General features: G+C 38.9%; 2 protein-coding genes across 2 annotated transcripts; one reads left to right on the top strand and one right to left on the bottom strand.

Moving 5' to 3' along the window:
- Positions 1–284: 284 nt before the first annotated feature.
- On the bottom strand, positions 285–2953 carry LOC102289158 (perforin-1; the record flags this gene model as incomplete). Its single annotated transcript, XM_042226896.1, is given in 3 exon segments — positions 285–549; positions 1625–2160; positions 2828–2953. Coding segments are annotated over 3 exon segments (912 nt in total), but the record flags the coding sequence as incomplete, so codon positions are not given.
- An 11493-nt stretch (positions 2954–14446) lies between these two features.
- On the top strand, positions 14447–15322 carry LOC102312075 (myeloid-associated differentiation marker). Its single transcript, XM_005944515.2, has one exon. The coding sequence runs from the start codon at positions 14447–14449 to the stop codon at positions 15320–15322; it is 876 nt and encodes a 291-aa protein (XP_005944577.1).
- Positions 15323–22411: the final 7089 nt, after the last annotated feature.

The raw sequence follows: 22411 nt of genomic DNA, 5'->3' as shown, positions 1-22411 counted from the left end.
GCCTCCACTTCTCGCTTCAGTCCCGCCCTGGCAGGATGATTTAATGGCAGTATGGTGTGTAGGGGTTTTAAGTTGTATTGGACCACGTCAGGGATACTTTTAAGAGAAATGAGCCAGTTTTTATAGGCCGAGGGGTCAGATTGGCCTGCAAAGAGGATATCACCTCCATCAATATCTCCACCAATGGCTTCTGTGCGCCGCTCATTAAATGAACTGCTGAAACTTTGATTAGACCCCAACTTGTTTTTCTTTCTCTGACAGTGTTCATACTCTGCTTTAATACGGGCAGAATTTGCAAAAGTAGCTGAAGCTTCAACTGACAAACAGTCACTAACATCAGTATCTGTTAGTCCATTCATTGTAGCCATGCAGGTCTTGACAGCAGTGGTTGCTTTAATTTCACCTCCAAGAGACACTTGTGTGATGTAATGTGTTCCATAAGTGTCAATCAGATTGTGATATAATGGCGCAGTTTTAGAGGAATAAGGGGGAATATCCAAAGCCGACTTAAATTCTTGACTCAAAGGAGGACTTGTTGCCAGTCTGTAGCTGTGGAACAGAAAAGCATATCACAGAAAAGTGAATCACCTTAGATTTTGTTTCCTTTAAGTCAAATCATAATACTTTATTAATCGCAGAGGAAATGGCAGCAAACTATTAAGAAACAGTGTTGTCAAACATATGACTCACTGGCCAATCTGATCCAGTGGATGGCTTAGCAAAGTATACAGACTGGGAGCAGGAGGGCATCATTTTTAGCTTTTCACAGTATATTGCACCAGGGAGCATTGTCTTAAAAATCATTATAATAAGTTTGCATATTGAGTTCATGTCAACTAGATGTTCGTCATCCGTTTTACATCATATCTGCCAAATACATTAACCATTGCCAGCCATATTGAGGAACAATAATTAATCCAAACACAGAAACAAGGAAAACTCAAACTTAACGATGTGCTTCAATAACTGTGAACATTTTCTATATATGATATGGCTTTTTTACACTGACGTTTTTTTCTGTAATGTTTTACATACTTAAAATTAAAATAGGCTATATGTGACACATAATTGAAAATCTGTTTGAGGTCACATAAATTCAAATGAAATAAAATTTGTTATTATAAAAAAAAAGCGCATTTCTGTCACTAAAAAAATGTATCCATAACACAAAAGTTATTTTATCGAAATTTAGAATAAAAGTAGCTCTAAATTTTGACTTACTTTTCTCAAAATTTGGAGTTATTAACTCCAAATTTTGAGCTAGCACTGCCAATCAGTAATCTATGTGAATTACGTCATTTCTTTGTTACCCAGAAGCTGAAGCCCTCAGCTACAAATGCTACAGCTAAGCTACCAGTATTACAGTCAGTCCTGAATGCACAAATTGCTGATTATTTTCAGTGTGGCTTCACAAATTATGAAATCCTTGTGTTATTAGCTGAATCACATGGTGTTACTATCAGCAAACATACTCTCGAAAGCACCGATTTGTTGCGATCCAGTTTTGAGTGCGCATTCCACGTAGATTACTTATTGGCAGAGCTAACTCAAAATTTCGAGTTACATTTCTCAAAATTTCGAGTTTCGGAAACGGGCTTCCATAAATATTCCCTGACATACTCACCCATAGAATTTACAGTTGATCGAATGGTGTAAGAAGGTGTAGCGGTCTTGTTTTGACTTTTTCATGGCAAAGGTGGAATCTCTTGAGTGAGAACCTCCTAAGCCAACCCCAACCTTTGCTGAAGGATCTACCGGGACATCAAGGCCAATTGTCCAGTTGTTGGATACAGATGATGTCGAGTCACTGACAAGAGTTTCAACAGAATCATAGACCACACTGGAGACCTTTAAACTGCACTTGGGCAGGGTTCTCCAGTCCACCACAGCAACAGGGACCTTCTGCTTCTCTCCATTCATGTAACGGTTACAGTACATCCTACAGTTACCATTTCCAATCTTCCATGTTTCAGTGTCGATCACATAGGCACCTTTTCTCTCCATCGTCACAATGTCAAAGCCTTCACCACCCAAGTTGTAACCAGGGACAAAGTGAGCCTTTTCACACTCCTGTGGTGTACCAATGAAGCTCACACTGGAAGGAAGGCATAAGGGACTCCATGCCCAACACAGGAGCAGGACGTGCCACAGCTTTGCCATCTGTATGGAACAATGAGAAGAGATTAAATGATGATTAAACTTTAAATATAAAAAAAATGACCAATATAATAGACTATTTTTCAAATGTTCACTTCACCCCCAAATAATTTGTCATTTCTCAGTGGAGATGTATGTGAAACCAGAAATCACACAGTTAAACTTTTGTGTCTATGTAGTGGTATGAGTATGAGTGGTCAACCTATATCCTGCCTCAGTACCTACCTCACTCTACCCTGGCAGCTTTTTAAATTAAACCAAACAGTGGTAAAGTTGTGTTTACTTTGATTTTCTATTGTACCTGTGCATACTAAAGTGAAGTACCAGTTCTTATTTAGCACAGTAAAGATACAAAAAGAGACAAAGAGAAATGTTAAAGTAGACCACTGCAAAACAATGTAATATAAAAGGAAAAAAAGACAAAAATTGTTTGCTTTTCTTAATCTGGTGAGAAGTTGAGTACACTTTGAAAACATTTAGACAGACTTTACTGTCCTAAAAAAAATTCCAGAAAACAAATACTGCTAAGATATCTTTAAAAAAAAAATCTAATTTCTCCACGTTCATAAAGTGTGGGCATGCAAACAACAATTTATAGATAAAAGGCTATTAAACTTGTTAACCCTGCATGTAATCATTCTTAAAGAAACAAAGGACTTGGTGGTCTTACTTTGACAGTTGACCGCAGGCTTTGGTTAGTACAGTCTATGATCTGATCTAGACTGTTGTACAGATGAAGAGGTTGAGTTTTTATACTGAACATATAAAAAGTCAATGTCATATGCGCACCAGTTTTACTTCCTTCACACATATTTAATGTGTGTGGAAACTATTGCTCTTTACACATTATTGAAATAAAACAAAGGTTAAGTACACCCATTGTGAAATCCTCCTTACCAGCAATATCTTGCAGTTATGCAGATATTGCAGCAGTCCACAGCATTTCAGTCCCCTGAGTTCTGAACTGGGCCTTGATTCTTTTTTTTCAGCCAAACTGTGCTTTGGATTATTGTCCTGCTGCAAGACCAAGTTTCGGTGGATTTAGGTGTCAGACTAACTTTGGTATACAAAAAAGTTCATGGTCGATTCAGTGATTGCAAGAATGAATGCTGAATGCTGTGGATGCAAAACAAGCACAAAACAACACCCAAACAAATTTGCTAGAACATCCACTCCTAGGAAGATTGTGACATTGTGTTAATATACACCTGAATGCTGCAGACCAGCCCAAACTGCCAAATCCTCTGCTTCTATACACGTGGCCAGACATGCTGATAATCAGTTAATCAAGTGCACTGGATTATCAGCACCTGGCCGTTACTTACCTTGCATTCCTATGGAAGTAGTAAGGGTGTCGTTTTTGACCGGCCTGCAGAGTCCCATGACAGCTTTGCTTTTGTCAGCAAAATTATATAATAATTTCTTACAAACTATTTTAAGAATATATTATATAAAATTTATTATATAGAATTACAAATTTTAGATAATAAAATCTTACTAAGAAGAAACATTTATTTATTAAATGTGCAACAATAACAAGGCACAATCAAAACGCCACTTCTTCATCTGTACTAGAATCTAGGTTTAGTCAGTTATGGGGCAACAATAATTAGCAGAAAAATTTTTAGCCAAAATATGAGAACTTGAAGAAGGTGATAGCAGTTAGAAGAAGACAATACTATGGACCAGACCTCATACCACAGGCTATACCCAGGGGAAGCTACACCAAGTCTGTATGGTTTACCGAAGATACATAAACAGGGTGTACTTTTAAGACCAATTGTCTTCGTGATCAACTTGGTCACCCAAGTTTCTGTCTTGGATCTTCAACCTGCTGGCAGGCAGCTCTAAACACCACAACCAGAACACCTTGGATTTTGTTGAGAAGGGAAGTGATATCATTATGGAGGCAGATGAAATATTGGTCTTGTATGATGTTACATGTCTGTTCACTCGTGTTCCAGTCACTGAAGCAGTGGAGGTAGTTTGTAAGAGATTACAGAAACAGGACCACTTTCAGAACCAACCAAGTGTGTTTGCTCTTGGAACTGTGTCCGAATCCCTCCAATGTCACATACATGGGTCAGTACTACAGGCAGAAACATGGATGTGCCATGGGTTCCTCAGTTTCATCTATTGTGGCCAACTTGTACATGGAAGAAGTGGAAAAGAGGGCTTTGTTATCCTACCCTGGAACACCATCAAGTCATTGGTTCAGGTACGTGGATGACACCTGGGTAAAAAATCAAATCTCAGGACGTACTGCAATTCACAGATAACATTAATTTGGTGGACCAACACATCAACTTCACTAGGAAGGATATGAAAAATGACATGTTAGCCTTCTTAGACTCTGAGATTTCTATCAGTAATGGGGGACATGTAAGAGTTTATGTGTACCGTAAACCAACATATTCAGAACAGTATTTAAGGTTTGACTCTCATCATCCACTGGAGCACAAACTGGGTGTCATCAGGACGCTACAACACAGAGCGAACACCCTCCAGTCTATTGTGCAGTCTATTCACACCTATTCCAACGTAACTCCACCCCACTGCACAAAGCAAGTTCCATAAAAACATGGATGAGCATGTTTGGTGTGGAAGAACTTGACGGGCCTACGCAGAATCCTGACCTCAATCTCATAGGACACCTTTGGGATGAAATAGAGTAAGCCAGGTCTTCTTGCCTGAATATAAGAGCTGATGCTGTTATATTAGCAAAGTGTGGGTCAACACCATATTAAACCCTATGGATTAAGATTGGAATGTTACTTAAGGTTATTTGTGTATGACTACAGACAAGTGAATACTACTGGGCACTGCCTAACTGTGCTTAATTTAATTCTCCCCAGACTTCAGGCCAAGGTGGGGGAATAGAAACTGTTTTTTGGAGTATATACGACTGTAAGCAGCTTTCTCCCTCATTTTCCTCCAGTGTTGAATTGACCTTATTTGAGCAGGACTGCTCTAACCCAGTGTTATGTGTTGTGATTTACTGTCCACCTAAATACAATAAGGACTTCTTATATGACTTTTTAAAAAGCCTTAGCTTAATCTCACACAGTGGGTGGCTGGGCCTGCACATGCATGTTGGCATACAGTGAACCTTGTCTCATCCTATAGCCTGCTTGTTTTAAACTTGATGATTTTAGATGCAGTGTTTTCAGATCATAAGTCTGTGTTATTTGACATTGTTTTGTCGACAGGTTGTGTTAAGAACCACGCTCCTGAATATAACCAGATGTCAGCACGCTTCATGAGTTGTCCCAGCTAATTTCCATCCTCCAGACTGACAGTACACTGCTTATGCTGTCTTTTTACTAGACTGTATAAAGTTGGTATGCAGGTGGAATTCAGCCGATGGATCTAAGCATTATCAGCTATAGTTCATATGAATCTCTGCTACTCTTTCTGTACCTAACTCTGACCATAAACCACAGCCACTGTGCACCAGTTACACATTGTTCTTTACTTTAAACCCATCACAGTACAGCAGACTGACCTGTTTATCCCGCACTAAACTAAAACTGGAGGGTATGGTCTGTGATCAGGGGCTGCTGATCAATGAAGAAACTGACTTCACAGCCCATTGTTAGCCAGTGGTGCTAGTTTCAGTCGTTATGTAAAGGTACTCTTTATAAGGTTGGGGAAACCTGCAGTCACTTGAGACTGAAGAGGCACTTGGCGCCTTGGCGTTAGGCACTCTAACGTTTCTGTCACTGAAAACGCTTCGTCCAGATGGACAAATTCAACTTTTGGGGAATTTCCTTACCTGGATGATTGAGCATGCATCAAGACAGAATCATCATTTGCTAGTGGCATAAAGAAGCACGTCCCTTTGATTAATTTCAAATGAGCATACGGCGGTGTCTCTGGGAGCGCGCAGGAATTTTCAGCTGGGAAGAGCAAGTAACTGCTCATAAAGTCGCTGCTCATAAAAACCAACACTCACGTGTTCTTAAAAATATCTGTAATTCCGGTATCACGCTTGTAACAATTTTTGCGATTTCAATTTTTCGCTGCATTTGTTTTCGTTTACCTTATTTCTGACTGGCTGCAGGGCGCTGATCGATAGCCCGCCTGTGTGTGCGTGGATTAACTTTTTAATTAGATCTGCGTAGGGTTTTTAAACTGTAATGTAAAATATTCTGCTGTTTTAATGTATTTTACCGTAGGACTCCACTAAATGAGCAACCTAACAGCATTAAAATGGACTGATTATCTAACGACTGAAGTGACGCGCGTATTTACACGTAAACTCTTTCGTGCGCGTTTTAGTAAATACTTTACACCTGTAAGGTCTAAACAGCGCTAAAGTAAACTGACTGTCCGTGAGGAGCACCGTTCCGGGAATCACGTTACTGACGGACCTCTCCGAGTCTCCAACATAAAACGTCTGCGCATGCACCCTCTCTCGGCAAGCTGTGAAACGTCTACCTACTTCTCTGCTACATTAATTAGGAATTGGGACATTTAAAAGACTAGGGCTCAGATATGCAGCTTAATTCTAGATCAGGCGAAAAGTACGGTGGCCCTGAGAGGCCAAACGGACTGCAACTTCAGAAAACACTTGCAAAAAGAAAAATGCTGCAAAAACAAAAACGCTGCAAAAAGAAAAATGCTGCAAAAGCACACAAAGCACAACGGAAATAGGAAAAAAGACAACGGAAATGTTTCTGGGGAGACAATAACCGAACGGACCAGTTGCACGAACCAAAACATGTATGTATGTATGGCTGTATCCCAATTCAGGGACTGTTTCCCAATTCAGGGTCTGCAGCCTTAAAGGTCCTCAAGGGCCGCACTCAAAGACTGCTGAGGCCGGAAGTGCGAGGGTTGTAGGCTTGTGAAATGGGACGGTCTAGCCTCCGTCGCGCTGCCCAGGTTGCCTAGCAACCATGATACTAACAGCTGGAAACGTTTCATACAGCTTTGTTTGACAGAAATGAAGGAGAACATATTTTGTACATTTGTTTCTACATGAGCTTTGTGTGATTTGATAAGTATCTGAGGCTGAGACCACAGGACTGTAAAACATGATTGTTGGGCTTCATTTTTGTACTGAACAGTCATTTAAGATTAGCTAGTAAATAACAATTAGCTAATCTTGTTCATGAGACTAAAGTCATCTCACTTTGGTAATGTAAATATAATATGGCCAATATTATATTAATCATTATTAGTTATTACAGCAGTGATACATGAACTCTGTGTCCAAACACTGAGCTTCAGTAAAGATTCAAGTTGCATTTATTTATATTTCCTATCACCTTAAATCTTCACTTAAACACAAGTATCTGTGACAGTGATATATAGATGTATATATATAGAGACAAATATTGTTCTTTTAATATGTTGGCATTACTAAATTTGGCTCAATGCTTACATATATGTGTAAAAAGAAAATGTACGAGCTGTGATAAACTGTTTCTGATAAAATGAAGAGTAGACTGATATATGAAATATTCCTTTATTGGGTGAGAAAATCAGACCATGTCATAACTGCTTTAAGTCATACAGAATAGATATCAGAGCCTTAAACAGGCTGACTTCTGTTAAATGGGTCAAACTGGGCAGAAAGTCTACAAACACATAACATCCTTATAGAATATGATGTAACACTATAGATCAACTTAGCTCAGAATATATAAAGCATATAAACAATTACAGCAATATGATGCAACAAACACAGCAGTGCTACTAATCCAAAATACTCAAAGCTTCATAGAACTGGAACAAACATTTATTTTTAGCTCCATTCTGCTGCTGATACATACTTTAGGTTTCTGAATATTACACTTGTTGCTGCCTTTCATAGTGTGTAACTTGAAGGCCCTGAGTACTTTCTCCCACACTGAAAACACTGGAATGATAAAATTATTTGAACATTACCTAATAAGACTGATTCAGGACAGACAGTTATGTTAAACTTTCCTAGCAGTCCTTCACAAACAGGGAACAGTCTGTCTATTCTCTCCATCTGTCAGCTGCTGCTGGCTCTTCCTCCTCCTCTTCCTCACACACTGTTGAGTTCGGTGGATCATCAGGGGTGCAAAGCCTCACAGATGATGTGCAGCAGTGGGTCCCTCAGTCTGTCCTCACTCTGGACACTTGCAGTTGTCACACATGGAAATCAAATGTGTGATAAGCTGCAGGATTCAAACACAAGTGTAACTTATAAACACATGTTCATACTTTTATTCCACAATCAGAGAGAAAGAAACAGAGAGAGAGTGCAGGACAGACAGACAGGTGACAGTCTCAGCTGTATACACTGCTACAAACAGGAGGATTTAGTGTTTGTGTTATTACGAGTGCTAAACAAGAAGAGTTCCCAGATGGTGCAGTGGACACATGTGTGACTGCTGTGATTAAAGCATCTTTCTTTCAGCTTAACGAGTGAACCGTCAGCTCGTTCAAACACACGTTAAAGTCCGTTTGGCTCGACACCACCGAACAGAGGCAGCAATATAACATAGCTAACATTAACAGTGCAGTGAATCCTGCTTGTGCCGTGATATTCAGGACTGCAAACTGAGCAGCATCACTGACTTTCAGCCTGTTGTGTTTGTGGATATATGACTGACTTTAATTATCCACAAAATCATCACATTCTCTGTAAGATTAAGGTCGACTATCTAACGGCTAACATTTGCACATAAATAAGTGACATAATATTCAGAACTTACTTTTGAAAGTTTACTCTTTGGCCGCTCCACTTCTTTGAAGTGTCTCCCAGTCCCAGTGCACTTGTTAGCATGTTTTGGTTCGTGCAACTGGTCCGTCCGGTTATTGTCTCCCCAGAAACATTTCCGTTGTCTTTTTTCCTATTTCCGTTGTCTTTTTTCCTATTTCCGTTGTCTTTTTTCCTATTTCCGTTGTGCTTTGTGTGCTTTTGCAGCGTTTTTCTTTTTGCAGCATTTTTCTTTTTGCAAGTGTTTTATGAAGTCGCAGTCCGTTTGGCCTCTCAGGGCCACCGTAGAAAAGACTATACACACAAATGTAGCCTCTTTACATGAGGTAACCGTGTTCAGTTTCAGCCAGTAGCGCTTTTGCATGACAGCAGAAAGTGAAGGTAGTCAGCTGGACTATTGCGCCAACTCGCCTCTCTCTTTTAAAAAAAAGTTTTGGGGTTTTTTTGTTGTGTGTGTGTGTGTGACCTTGTGTGTGCCAGTCAGTTGTGTGTGCTGTGGCTCTCACAGCCACGTCACACCTTGATTAGTGAGGTTGCCTTGATTGTTACTCCCAGAGATTTATATGATGATTGGACTAGAGAGTCTTATGCATGCTGCTGTACTAAATAAATGTGCAATTTTTGATTCCTGTTGTAGCTGTTGTTTTTCGCAGTTTCCGTAGAAACCATAATACAGGAGCAACTTGTTTTTTTAAATATGAGTTTATTCATGCTTATTTTTGTCAGTGATCCAAGAGTCATCTGAGAGATGCTAGCATCAAACCAGGAGCCTGTGTGTTCTTGTCAGCATCTCTAAACGTTTGTCTTCATCTCGCCCAGGTTGCCCATTTATTATTTTATTATTCATAGCTACCCTTGTTTTTTTCCTTCTTTTTTTAAACCTGTCTTGCTCAGAAGCAAGCAGAATAATGGTCCGAATGCTTTGTTGTGCCAAACATGTTTGCTTTCCCAAGAGGAGCACAGCAGACTCTCTGTAGGTTCCTCTTGTTGATGTTTTTGTTTCATTCATTTATTTCATTTTATAAATCATAATATTGCAGGAGTGGAGGAATGGAAGAAGAAAAGGACCAGGAAAAAAGAGAGAAAACAGTATGTGTGTGTGTGGGGGGGGAGGAGTCAAGGATGAAGCAAACAGATATGCTAGGACTCCAACTGCTGCATCGGTAACAAAGCACACTCAAACGATACGCAGCACCTAAAGGCCAAAACAAAGAGAGGAGACCGAGGACAGTCAAGAGAGCTGAAGATCTGAGGCCACACTTCCCGATGACAACCGTGTGTCCATCCCAGCCAACCCCCGCCAGAGAACGGCCACCTCAGCACGAGCTGAGGATGGGGTCCCAGACCCCGAGTACCACCCAACACCTAGCAGAGCCCCCACCACACGACAAAGAGGCCCAAGCCACCCCTGGCCACATCCCCCAAGGAAACAGCTCACCAATCACACTCAGTCAGACACCCCGGAGCCACCAAGTACCCAACAAAGGCCTAAAATACCCATAGGTGACCAGGTACAGTGGCCAAAGTGTGAAGCTGGAGACCGCAGTTCATTTTCTGTTTCACCCACTGTTTAGTTTCATTTTTAATCACTGCCTGGTTAGAATTAGGCTCAACTATTTGATTAGACTACAGAGAACATCACAATTTGAGTCAGAATATATAAGATGCCCTAACAGTAACACACATTTCAGGGTCTTAAACAATACACAACCAACCCGTAGTATTCAACCAACACAGACTGTGTTATTCTCATACCACATAAACCAAGTACTTACACCATTTTCCTTTATTCAAATGCAGCTTATCTTTCTTTAGTTAATTTTTTAGCTTATCTTGTTTTCAATACTTTGTGGTCTGATGTAATCTGACTAATTTAGCTGAATAGGGAAACCTTATTAAGCTTCCATTAGATATATATCAATTATAGCACATATTTGTCTTATAAATGTGTCTCATCAATAACCACTATTTTAGTTATAACTGTTTTTTATTGCACATTAAGAATTCAAGATTAAGTTCTTCTGCAGTAAAACCACTGAAGCCAACTTGACATTTCTAATGCAGTTCCTGGTAAGTCAGTAAACATTAACACAATTCCAGCTTAAAGCTTATTCAGAGTTAAATCCACCCTTTAGCAAAAAAGAAAGCTCGTGCTCTTTAATCTTGTCATTGAGAAGAGGAATTCAATCAAGAGATATTATCATTGTCCTTGTGAGTTTATTGATTTCTTGGCACACTGCAGTATGTGTATATTTTTGCCATGAATTGTACCGAAAATTTCCATCCAGTTAACAATAAAAGTGCATATGAAGTCTGCTTTTATGGTTTGTTTCGTGTTTTTCGTTTGAACGCTGTTTGTTACACACTACCACCTACATCCATCAGACTAGATTTTAATAAAGGGTATCATGAAAAAAAGTTCATGTCTATTATTGGTTTAATAGTATGATGAAGTTCAAATTGTCTAAACTATGATTGAGGGTAAGAGTGAGCATGTGCGTGTCTGTGGGGTGGGTAGGTGGGGGTGTTTACACTGTCAGTACATGGTGTTGGAAAACATTTCACAGAATTATTAGGCAGTCAGTGTTAAAATTACACAGTGTTAACAGTGTGAACTGTGCTTTGTTGTTGCTGCAACTTTTCTGACTAAACAGTACAGTACAGTACAGTAAAGACTGATCTGACACATGATCAAACATACTGCAAAGTTCGCAATATGTAAAAGTTTTTAGTATGTTAATCTCGACTTACTTTCAGGATTTCAACGGAATAAAAGCACACAATACTATTTATTGTAAAAAAGAAAGGCACTCAAAGGTCACAACACTGCATCTTATTAGTTTGCTTTGCAGTGAATTGTTAGCCAAATGCCCAATACGTCTGAACACATACAGGGAAGATGCACTTAGTTTGAGACCTACAGAATGTACTTTTTCCATAACTGATTACTTGTGTCTCCCAGAGTTTTTACAAGTAGAATTGAAGCAGTTTGGTTGTCAGATAAAGCTCTACTTGTCAGAGTTTAAAATTTCCTTTTTGCTAAAGTTGGAGCTTAAACTGCCGCTGAGTTATGCTACCATAGGCTCAGGCTGCTAGAATATCTCTCATGATTCACCAAGCATCAAAGAACCTCTCAGTAATAAACTAATTAGCTGTACAACCACTTACAGCTTTCAAGGCTCAAAACTAAACGCAACCATGAAATCATAAAAACAAAAGGCATCAACATTTGAGGAAAAAAAATCACCAGGAAATGGTACGAGCCATTAGCGATTGACTACTCAATACTGTACTAAGTACGTGGTAAAAACAGATGTAGTGAAATGTACGTTAAGCCTTTTGTTTTATTGTCGTACTATTTGTAATTTTCAGGTTATCATCACAATGTAGATCAGAGGGTTAAGGTTTTATTTAAACTCAGTAGGCTACATGGCATGTGAAGGCATTTCAGAGAATCGTGCTAATAACATTCAGAGTAAAAACTACTCTCACAGTCATCGCAAGAAAGACATCACTTCCTGTGATGTGGTGGAACCGTGCACTGTCAGTGCTGCAGGTTTGCAGATGCATCCCTAAAATGGTATAACAGCATATAAAGACTGGTATACATATATTCTGCTTTGCAAAGTTTATAAGTCAGTTAATGCAACAAATAAATGCATTAGCTGACAGATTTAAGCAGAATAAAAACAGCACAGTTCTTCTCTTTGTTGCCATATAACAAATGCCCTACTTGGTAACAGCAAAGCTGCTACAACACATGAACCAAAATGTCACACTTTTCACACTAGACTCATATGGCTCAACCATTTTTAAAACAAGCAAGCTTAATGTTTCCAGTCTTCTTTGTAAGTTTTCATTCACATATTAATATTAATAAATGATCTTACACTATGAATCAAGCATCATTGAGGATAGCACAATGACCAGGAGTTTACAGAAAGGGGAATTCAGTATATATATAAAAGATGACATGACAAAAGGGTTTCAGATGAAAACCTGCCACATTTCCCAAGTAAATTGTAAGAACTTGAACTGTTTTTAATTTTCCCTGTCTTAAAACCATCTATTAAATTCTTGTAATTGAATGGAAAACTACTAGGGTATAAACTAGTGTATATGTGCAATTACTCAGAATTTTAAGGTGGATTTTCTTTGTTCATATTATAAACAAGTTCACCCTCTGCTGCTGCTTATCCATAACTACAGACAGCCTTCCATCATTACTGAAATTCTGTGGTAAGTTTAAAAAGTTGCATTTCATTTTGTTACCACATGAGGGCACTATAAGGAATCAGAAATGTAAGCCATTCATCATGTGGGTTTTTACAGTAACATCTTGTAAAAAGAGATTTTTAAAAAAGGAACTTCTGAAACTTATCTTTGAAACTGAGACAAGCCTTGGTCTTAGATCTGGGTTATTGTTAAGCTATATACAGATGTGTTCAAAACCCTGATACACGCATCACAGCCATTACCTCAGCTGCTTATCAGATGTGTCTTTAGCTTTCTGTCAAAGTTTTTGCCTTGAGACTGCGGTAACTGGGGAAATGGTGTATACAGCATCTATATATAACACAAACAGGACATGTGGCAAAACACAGAGGCAAAGAGATTGGTTATTTCCACAGAGATTATCTTGTGCTTGTATAAATACATGTACACACGGGAACACTTTTATATCTTCCCTGTGAAAACATGCATGCAGATAATTATGCACGCACACAGTGATTCTACATGGTAAATCTATTTACAGTGTATGCTAGACAAAGTCACACCCATGGATGCAATCAAGCAGTAAAATGTTTACAGCTTTCTTCTAGCTCTCAACACAGCTTATTTCCAAATGTTACAAAAAAGTGAGGGGTGGGGGTGGTAGTGGCAGGGGGGTAACAGATGCTCTTTACAATATCAGCCTATTCTCCCCTGAGAGTACAGCAGGGCACACCCACAAACAGATCCACCAAGCAACTCTAAATGATCTACAGCACTCCGCAGATCAGTGAATATTGTCCTAAAACAAATGCACGACATACATCTTCAAACAATAAAAAAAGCCCCCGCTCTATCTTATTACTGCTACTTCAGAAGAAAAAAAAGGAACAACGCTTCATGAGAACTGAAGGTAGGAGGAAGATTGCTCTGTTTGCATTTGCTTTTTATTGTGGCCATTTGCACCTACCTCCACTGAGACTGAAAGTGCACGGCTGCAACCTCAAAAAGGAAGTAGGCGAGGTCTATTTTGACACCAACCGTGCTTCGAAATATATTCCAAGAGGTGCTGTTTTGAAGTTTCATTTTACACATATTTAGGTGCTGGAGAACGGAAGGAAGACAGTGAAATAATTTCAAGATTTATTAGGGTTTTTTGTATTATTATGATCTTGTTGAGTTAACTGCTTCCATGGACACTACTGGACTATTCTCCAAAACCCTGATTAAACGGATATTTGTGGATTTATACAAGCTGGCTGAACTTTTGAACTACAAGATATAAAAAAAAGAAACCTTGAGGAACTGAGACTGAGGTATTGTTCAAGACGCCTAAATATACTGCTGGATGCTAGATCGCTCAGAGTGCACGGTGTGACAATGCCTGTGATTGTACTAGAGGCCAAAGACTTCACCAGTCCCCTTTTCCTGGTGCGCACATTGGAAGTCCTAACAACCTGCACAGCATTCAGTCTTGTGGCCTCTGTGGAACATAGTAACGGAACTTGGAACAGAACCTTTAGGATCTTCTGTATGTTCATCTGGTGCTTCTTCTTCACCATTACCCTGCTCATCCACATCCTGAGCATCATCCAGTTTCACAGTCTTATCCGAGTATCCTGGAAGAACCTAACTATGACGGTGGCAGTGTTGGGGGCACTGATGACTTTCAGTACATCTGTGATTTTCCCTTGGATGGTGATGGATCATAAGGGGGAACTACCACGTCCTGTGGCGGCTGCAGTGGCCTCAGGTCTCACCTTCCTGGCCTACACCTCAGAGTCAATTGTGCTCCGCACCCAAGCGCACGAGCAAAGAGGCTACATGAGCACCATGCCGGGTCTCCTCAAGATCATCCAGCTATGGGGGGGCTGTATGATCATACCTCCGGTTGTGGAGATGGTCCATGAACTCCTTAATGGAGTAGCATGGCAGCTATCGGTCTCTGGTGTGTCATATGGTGTCTGCATCCTCATGTCTCTAATTACACTGGTGGTTATACTAGGTGACTTTGCTGGGCGATGTCTTCTGCCTTTTGACAGATTTTTGGCTGGCTTCTCCCTAATTGGAGTACTGCTCTACATGTTGGCCACAGTGATTTGTTTTACCAAGATACTGCAGCTGAATGAAAACAAAAACCCCATAACACAACAGCTGGTTATTATGGAAACCGTTATATCCAGTATTACACTATTAGCTTACACAGTGGATCTCGCTTTCTCCATCAAACTGTTGTGTGACAGGGGTCGTATGTGAAGGTCCTCATATATTGTGTGAAAAGTGTTCTGAAGGGTGTAATATGGGGAAAATAACATGTTGAATGTATGATAACTATAATTAACTTCCTAAACAGTTACTCATGATGCTTAACAAATCAAACTGTAAATTAGTTATTCAGAATAAAGAGTCTAAAAAAGAAAATTAACCCAAAGGCATTCAGACTAATAATAAAATTGTTTCCAATGTAACTGATACATGAAAGACTAATTATTTTCTTTTTATTACATACCTTAACACAACCTGCAGTACCATCAGTTTAATGGGGCCAGTTGCCAGTTGCTAACACTAGATGGCAACACGACATTAGCAGTACCACTATTTAAATCACAGGAGGGAACTTTTAACTGTACATTACACTCAATGTTTATTTTCAGCAGGTGTCAGCTGCGCCTTTTTGTGAAGATAAAAACTGCTGTAAATCACATCCTTCTTTAATGCATTTAGCTCTTAAATACTAGTTAGATGTGACTGTTATTCACACACTTTTTAACTGGTTAGCCTGCACACAAGCAAAATAAAAGATGGATTTGCTTTCTTTTTCTTTTATGATAATCTACAAAAGGAGTTTTAATTTAGTAAATTTTGTGTCCCCAAGATAAGCCAGAAAAAAAACTGTACACTAGTGTTCCCGACTTATTTACATTTTACACTGTTTACCTTACACATCTGCCTCACCAGCTCAGGCCTGCAAAGCAGCTCTATCAAAACATCGATTGTCTATCCCAAACCGCATTGCAATGGAGTTATCCGTCTGCTCGGTTTCGATTACTCTGGCCTCCCGTGACTCCAGCGTTTTTTTTCCACTCTTCTTTAAGGAACTAAGTGCACTTTAGTCGTTGTCAACAGGGTGAGGTAGAAGACGGGTCGAAATAAGTTGGTACGTGGAACTGAATACACACACATTACTGTGCGTGACTTTTTGGGGCCCGTTTGGAAGTTTTGCTTTTTTCGTGTGTGTCCAGGCGAACATGGAGACTCCCACAAACGGTAAGCTATCATTACGAAACACATTTTTCCAGTTTGGTGAAATAAGCTCGTCTAAAAACAGACTTGGGAACAAATTCGGGATTCAGTTTTAAACAGGAAAACTATTCTTTTCCGTCCACTCATTGTTTATGGTTTGATATTAAGTCATGTTTGGGCTAATGGCAGTGAAAATAAGTGTTAGTTAATGCTGTCGTGTTTCACTGGTCCGTGTAAGATCATAATTAATATTATGACCACGTTAGTACCCATATTAGTCCATATAGCACCTCCCAGTATCATCCTCATGCTAACTCCTACTGTCAAAGCCTATATTTTGCCATATGGTTATATTCCATCCACAAATGGCTACCAGCTAAACGCTGAGCTACGAAGAACACACTCCCTTTATATTTTAGGTCTTTGTGTTTATATTTTTTACAGCCATAATTATCTTTGGCCCTTTAATTCTTGTGTTTCTCAGAAGCCCCATGAGCACCATGGACATGTGATACTTGACTCTGCTCTAGGCAGATGCAAGTCCCAGGCTGGATTGAATGGCACTGAGGATACAAGGTAAGCACTTAGCCAGTAAATTTGGACTCATTATTGATCGGTTTCCTGAGCTACAAATGACCTCAGTGGGGCCAAAGTCTAGATGGAAAGAGGAAAGCTTAAGAGAGAGTGCGTGTGGAGGATAGGATAGGAAGGACAAACATAGCTCTGAGTGGTGAAGAACTGAGTAGTACTACAGAACAGCTGGCATTCACAGAATAGGGATCAGATAAAGCCTCTGAGTTAGAAGCAGGCCTCAGGTATTGGTGACCTGAAGATAAAGTGGAAACGTGTGTTTGTCTTACCACATAGGATTAAAGTGCTGGGATTCCCAGCTTTGTCATTCACAAAACTGAACATGTTGTCACAAAACCAGATGATTGGTAGCACCATGGTCCTTAAAAGCCTTGCACAAGCATGGAGTCTTATATTCGAACATACAAATAAAAGAGATGAGCCCAAGGCTCCCTTCTGAAGCTCTGACTTTAAATTTACATTTCAGCAAATGCTTTTAAACCCAGATAGTTAAAGTTGAGTTTTACCATTTTTCTTGGGTTTTATTTTGTTTGGTTTTATGTATTTATTTATGTATTTATTTATTTTTGTTTTGCACATACTGACTTAAGGTTATATTTAAAAATAATTTCTTAGACTTGCAGTGCATCTTTTCTTCTCATTTAACTGGTTTACTCGTCACCATAGACACTATATAAAAACGTATGTAGCTCATCGTTATGTCACTCCTTGGTTAGCCTCAATATGACCATTTTCTTGCCTTGATTTTAGCGTTTTGACAAGGCGAGGTGGATCAGGTTCAGAAACTGAGTGATACCACAGTAACTTCCCAGTCACATGGTAAAGTAGACAAAAAGGCTGTAAACTTCTGTTCAAATTAACTACTTTATGCAACCTGAAGAGTGCAAAAATGCATTGACTTCACTTTTTAGACAAGAAACTTACTTCCATCTTTTGTATAAAGTCTATGCTCCTCTCAGTGGTCTCTATAGGTTATATTGAACAATACTACTTTTGTCAAGTAGCCATTGCTCATACTAAAAGAAACACTAGTGCTGCATAGTGTTATAAGGAATAAGAATTCACTTGTTGTCATCCAAACCGCTTCATGGAGCTTATTGTTTTGGTGCTCAAGAAGCTTCAAGTCATGTAGTCATTATTTTTAGATGACGAAAGCTGCTGCTTCGTGAAATTATATTCAAAGCAATACCCACAGGCTGTGGTAAAAGCCCGCACACCAGAACACGTTTCTTTTCCTTTAAACACATGTTCAGTTTCAGGTTTAATGCAAGTAATCCAATAATGCTATCTTCTTTAGGCTTCCACTTCTTTAAACTTGCATTGTTCTCTTTTGCAGGTTGTTCCTTAACTGCCACATTGTCTCATAGTAGATCTTAAATAAAGCGTAGCAGTTAGCTGTGTTGTTGAGCCAGTTATTCACGGTAATTCACAGAGGAATTTGACTTTAAGATTTGCATGAGGCTGTTCTAAAAGAGCTCGAGTAATGCAGCCAGACTCCTGCTGACTTCAGTTAAGCCTGTTTCAAGGTGGCAAAAAAAGTGAACGTTATGGTCTCTCTTCCTGGTCGGGTATTTAGGCATTTATGCAAATCAGTTAACTCTGTAGTCGTAATGTTTATGTTGATTTTTGTGGTCATCATGTTATAATGTTCATGTCTGTATAAGAAAGTGAACCCATTCTAGATGTAGCTAAAGAAATAAGATGGATGTAAAACATTTTGGTTTTAACACGTGAAAAGTTTGGTCTGATGTAGGCTGTCATTCTCAGCAATGTTTTTTATTGTATTTGTTTCTGGTAAGGATATATGTAACGGATATGGTCGTGTCTGAATCAGAGTTAATATAGGGTGTTTTTTCTGATTAAATTAATTTCAGTTAATTTTCAAAATTGGTATTTCTCATTTCATTTTATTTATTTTTTTATTAGAAAATTTTATGTAATTGAAGCTTTTTTTATTTTATTAGTAGTTGGTATGGGATGTACTTGTATGATTTAAGAAGAATTTCAGAATATAAGTATTATAAAGTATTTTGTCAAGGCAGTCAGTTAGGTCATTCATGCTTATGTTCTCAATAAATATGTGCATCAAAGCCTCTTAATGCTTTATGTAAAAGATTAAAACTAAAGACATTTTTTCTTTATTTTCATTCATTTTGTGACTACAGATTAATTGTTTGGTTACTTTTCATCTCTCTAAACTCTATTTTTTGTTTCTTTTCACTCTGCCTTTTAGTTTTAGTTTAGTTTTAGCTAAATTTAATAACTCAAAAAGTTTATTCTGTTCATCTGAACGTAGCGTTTCCTGTGGGGGAAACATCTGGCTACTCGTCCAAGTGACTTCTTCAATAAATCACTTGGATGAGTGAATTACTGAATAAGTAATAACGGTGGCCTGAATAGCAGACATGTCGAACGTAAACCTGAGAGAAGCATCCAGAGCCACAACCTGTGGCATTTTGTTTTTTGTTTGTTTTTGAAACCTACATGGTATGAAGTAAGGTACTTTGTATCCTAAGCCTGATTTGGCATATGTCAGCAAACACATTAAAAGCCACTCAGACCTCGGCGGCACAGACAGCACCTGTAGGAAGAATTCATGCTGAAAGTGCTGAAACTAAAGGACAGGATGTGGTTGAAAGGATGCAGAGAGAAAGGTGTCATTTTGGCAACCAAAGGAGAAGTAAAAGCTGCCGTAACACCTGTGAGCGACAGAACGAGGCTTAGGGTTTGAGTGTGTCTGCAGCATATCTAAATGATTTGGATCACGTTTTCATTTCCTGTCTCAGCAAGCATGTCACAAATAAAACTGCCGAATGAAAGCCGTTCAAAATGGAAGCCTTTTCCACATGTATGCCCAAACAGAATTCTGTACCGACTGGTAAAACACCAACTAGTTTGTGTTGTGGATGTTTTACTTTCCGAGCCAAACATGTTCTGATGCTGTTGTAATGCAGTAGAACAGGTAGTGGCTGTGTGTCTTTATTACCTCCTTAGTGTTGCTCCTCTAATAGAGTTTGACTTATTCATTTTTCACTGTGAGACAAAGAGCATGTGCTGCTCATATGTACCTGCACCCTGGTGACTCGACACCTGTTCATAGCTTTGAGTCACTTTCTTGTCTTCCAGGTTCTCAGCAGACCAAATCTATTTTTCGATCATCAGGAATATTCGTTTTTTATTTTTCTTACGTCAGATTTTTCTTCAGCTGAGATGTAGACACATTTTTCTTTTTTTTCTTTTTTTTTTTTTAAATAAAACTATTTTTTAAAAGGTAAAAAGAAGCAGACACTCTCTGAATGAAATGAAATAAACTTTTAGGAAGAAAAAAAGGTTTTTTTGGCAGAAAGGTAAGCAAACCTTATCATTTTTTGTTTTGGTTTTCTGTGTTTGGCTTGTGATTGATTTTTCTTCATACATGTTTATGTCCTGGCCCTCACCAGAATTAAAAATAATTTATGTATCATACACAAAATAACTACCCCGATGTGCTCCAAGACAGCTGCCAAGTGGCAGGAAGTTTATTGGTGGCATTTGTACCTACAAAGCCTTGAAGACAGATGATTGGGAGTTAATATGACAAAATTATTGACATGAAATTATTGTACTTAGGCTATGTGGGGCAGTTTTACACAGGGTACACTCTCTCTCATTGTGATTTACAGCTTGCTCAGTTAAACAATGAGTGAGTGAAGGCCTCTGTTAAAGGAAACCAGTGTTTCTCCATGAACCGTGGCCCAGATTTGTAATAGTTTGTAATCTTTACAACAATGGAAAAGGCAATAAGCCGAGCCCATTGTCACATGTGAGTGTGCTGTTACAGGCAACTTTTTTTTTTTTTTCTGTTATCAGATCAATTTCCAAGGCTTTGTTGAGCTTAAAGAATTCCAGATAGGGGTGTGATTTGTTGATTTTTATACAAGTCCATTAAGACTTCAGTAGATAATGATAGATGATAAATAGAGTGATGTTGATCAGTAGTTTCCATGGCAGGGCAACCATACTGTATGACAGAGTATTAGGGCCACATTAACATAAACATAAAGTTGATTATTTTGGGAATAAAGTCAAAACTTTGAGATTCAAAGTTAAAGAAAAGTCAAAATATTATTCTGGGGAAAAAGGTTGAAATGGGGAGCGTGGAGATTACCGTTATTGTTTCAAGACAAACTGCCACATTTGCAATACCCCCTGCAAAATGCCTTGTTTTGACGAGTTAGTGAAACATGATTGGCCGTCTTGTGATGCAACATACACCCTCTTTATTGTATGAGGGTTTAACCACTGATAACCTTGCATCTGTGCACTGCCAGCCATTTCATTTTGTACGAATCCACTCCTCTGAGTTTGTGAGTGGGGTTTTTTTTTGTTTGTTTGTTTGTTTTTTGACCAGACTCGGCTTTCTGCATCATGTGTTCAACATCCACATACTCATCACCACAATGAATTAGAATTACAAATTTAATCTCAAAAATATGACTTGATTCTTGAAGTGATCGATAATCGTTTTTTCTTAATGTAGCCCTAATACTTTACAAAAAAAAGATAAAGTAGCTCTTTCCTGTAGTAAAGCCAGGAACCTTTTGTAAGCTCCGTCATCTTTGATGCAGGTGCCAGCAGACGCCTTAAACAGGTGCCGCTCCCTTACTGGAATAATAGCCATTACTGGGACATCAGGAGAATGTGTCACACTATCAGCCATCTGTGATTTCAGGCTCTGCCTCACTTGTGCTCTGCTTGCACAGTACTGAACACTCAGTTCACTGTTGCCATCATAATAATCACCTCTGTTACCAGAGGAGAGAGACACGGGCAAGGTAGGGGGCGGGGAAGTGTTTAAATATAGCTTTTCTAAAAATATTTCTCTCTTGGAACTGAGGCAAATTCACAAAGCTGCAGGCAACAGATTGTATGAAAGCAAAAATCAGAGAGATTTCTGAGAATCTGTGAATTTATTTACAGTTTTAATGTCAGCCCAGAGGAGCAGCACAGCTTCATAAGATTAAAGCCACTCCTTTGCAGTTTCAAGCAGTCATTTGCTATTTCAGTCTCCAATGAGCTGCTCTCACAGTTTCACAATGTGGTCTTTTGTCATCACAGTTTGGCTGGGACCTGTTTTGCCTAATTCCTATTGCTTTGAACAGCACTGAAAAATACACGATTACAGCATTCCCGGCTTTTGCTAAAGTTTTTATTTCTGTTCACTGTGCAAGTGGGCAACAATTAAAGTGTCTGCTCAGAGGGAAAATGTTCTTCTTTTTTTACCACATTATTTTACATTTTCTATTAATTGCATCAAATGTTGGAAATCATTTAAAATCATCAGTGTTTTATTGATTAAATGTGCAGCTGTGCAATCTGTAATACTTGTGAAGTGGCTTCTCAGCAACGTTTGATGTCTCACGTGGGCCTCAGAAGCTCACTGTTATGGAACTGCATTGAGTAGCATGAAATGTAATTACTGCAGACAGATTAGCTGCCTTTTACAGTTGTGGTGGATGGAATCAGAAGCAG

This window comes from Haplochromis burtoni, unplaced genomic scaffold (assembly GCF_018398535.1).
Source record: "Haplochromis burtoni strain Fernald_Lab_line unplaced genomic scaffold, NCSU_Asbu1 Contig_233, whole genome shotgun sequence".
NCBI lineage: Eukaryota > Metazoa > Chordata > Actinopteri > Cichliformes > Cichlidae > Haplochromis > Haplochromis burtoni.
The sequence above is the reverse complement of the archived record's forward strand: the minus strand, read 5'-3'. Positions and strand labels throughout refer to the sequence as shown.

Bases quoted from the DNA above. Each gene is read 5' to 3' on its own strand.
- LOC102312075 (XM_005944515.2), top strand. From the start codon at position 14,447: ATGCCTGTGATTGTACTAGAGGCCAAAGACTTCACCAGTCCCCTTTTC.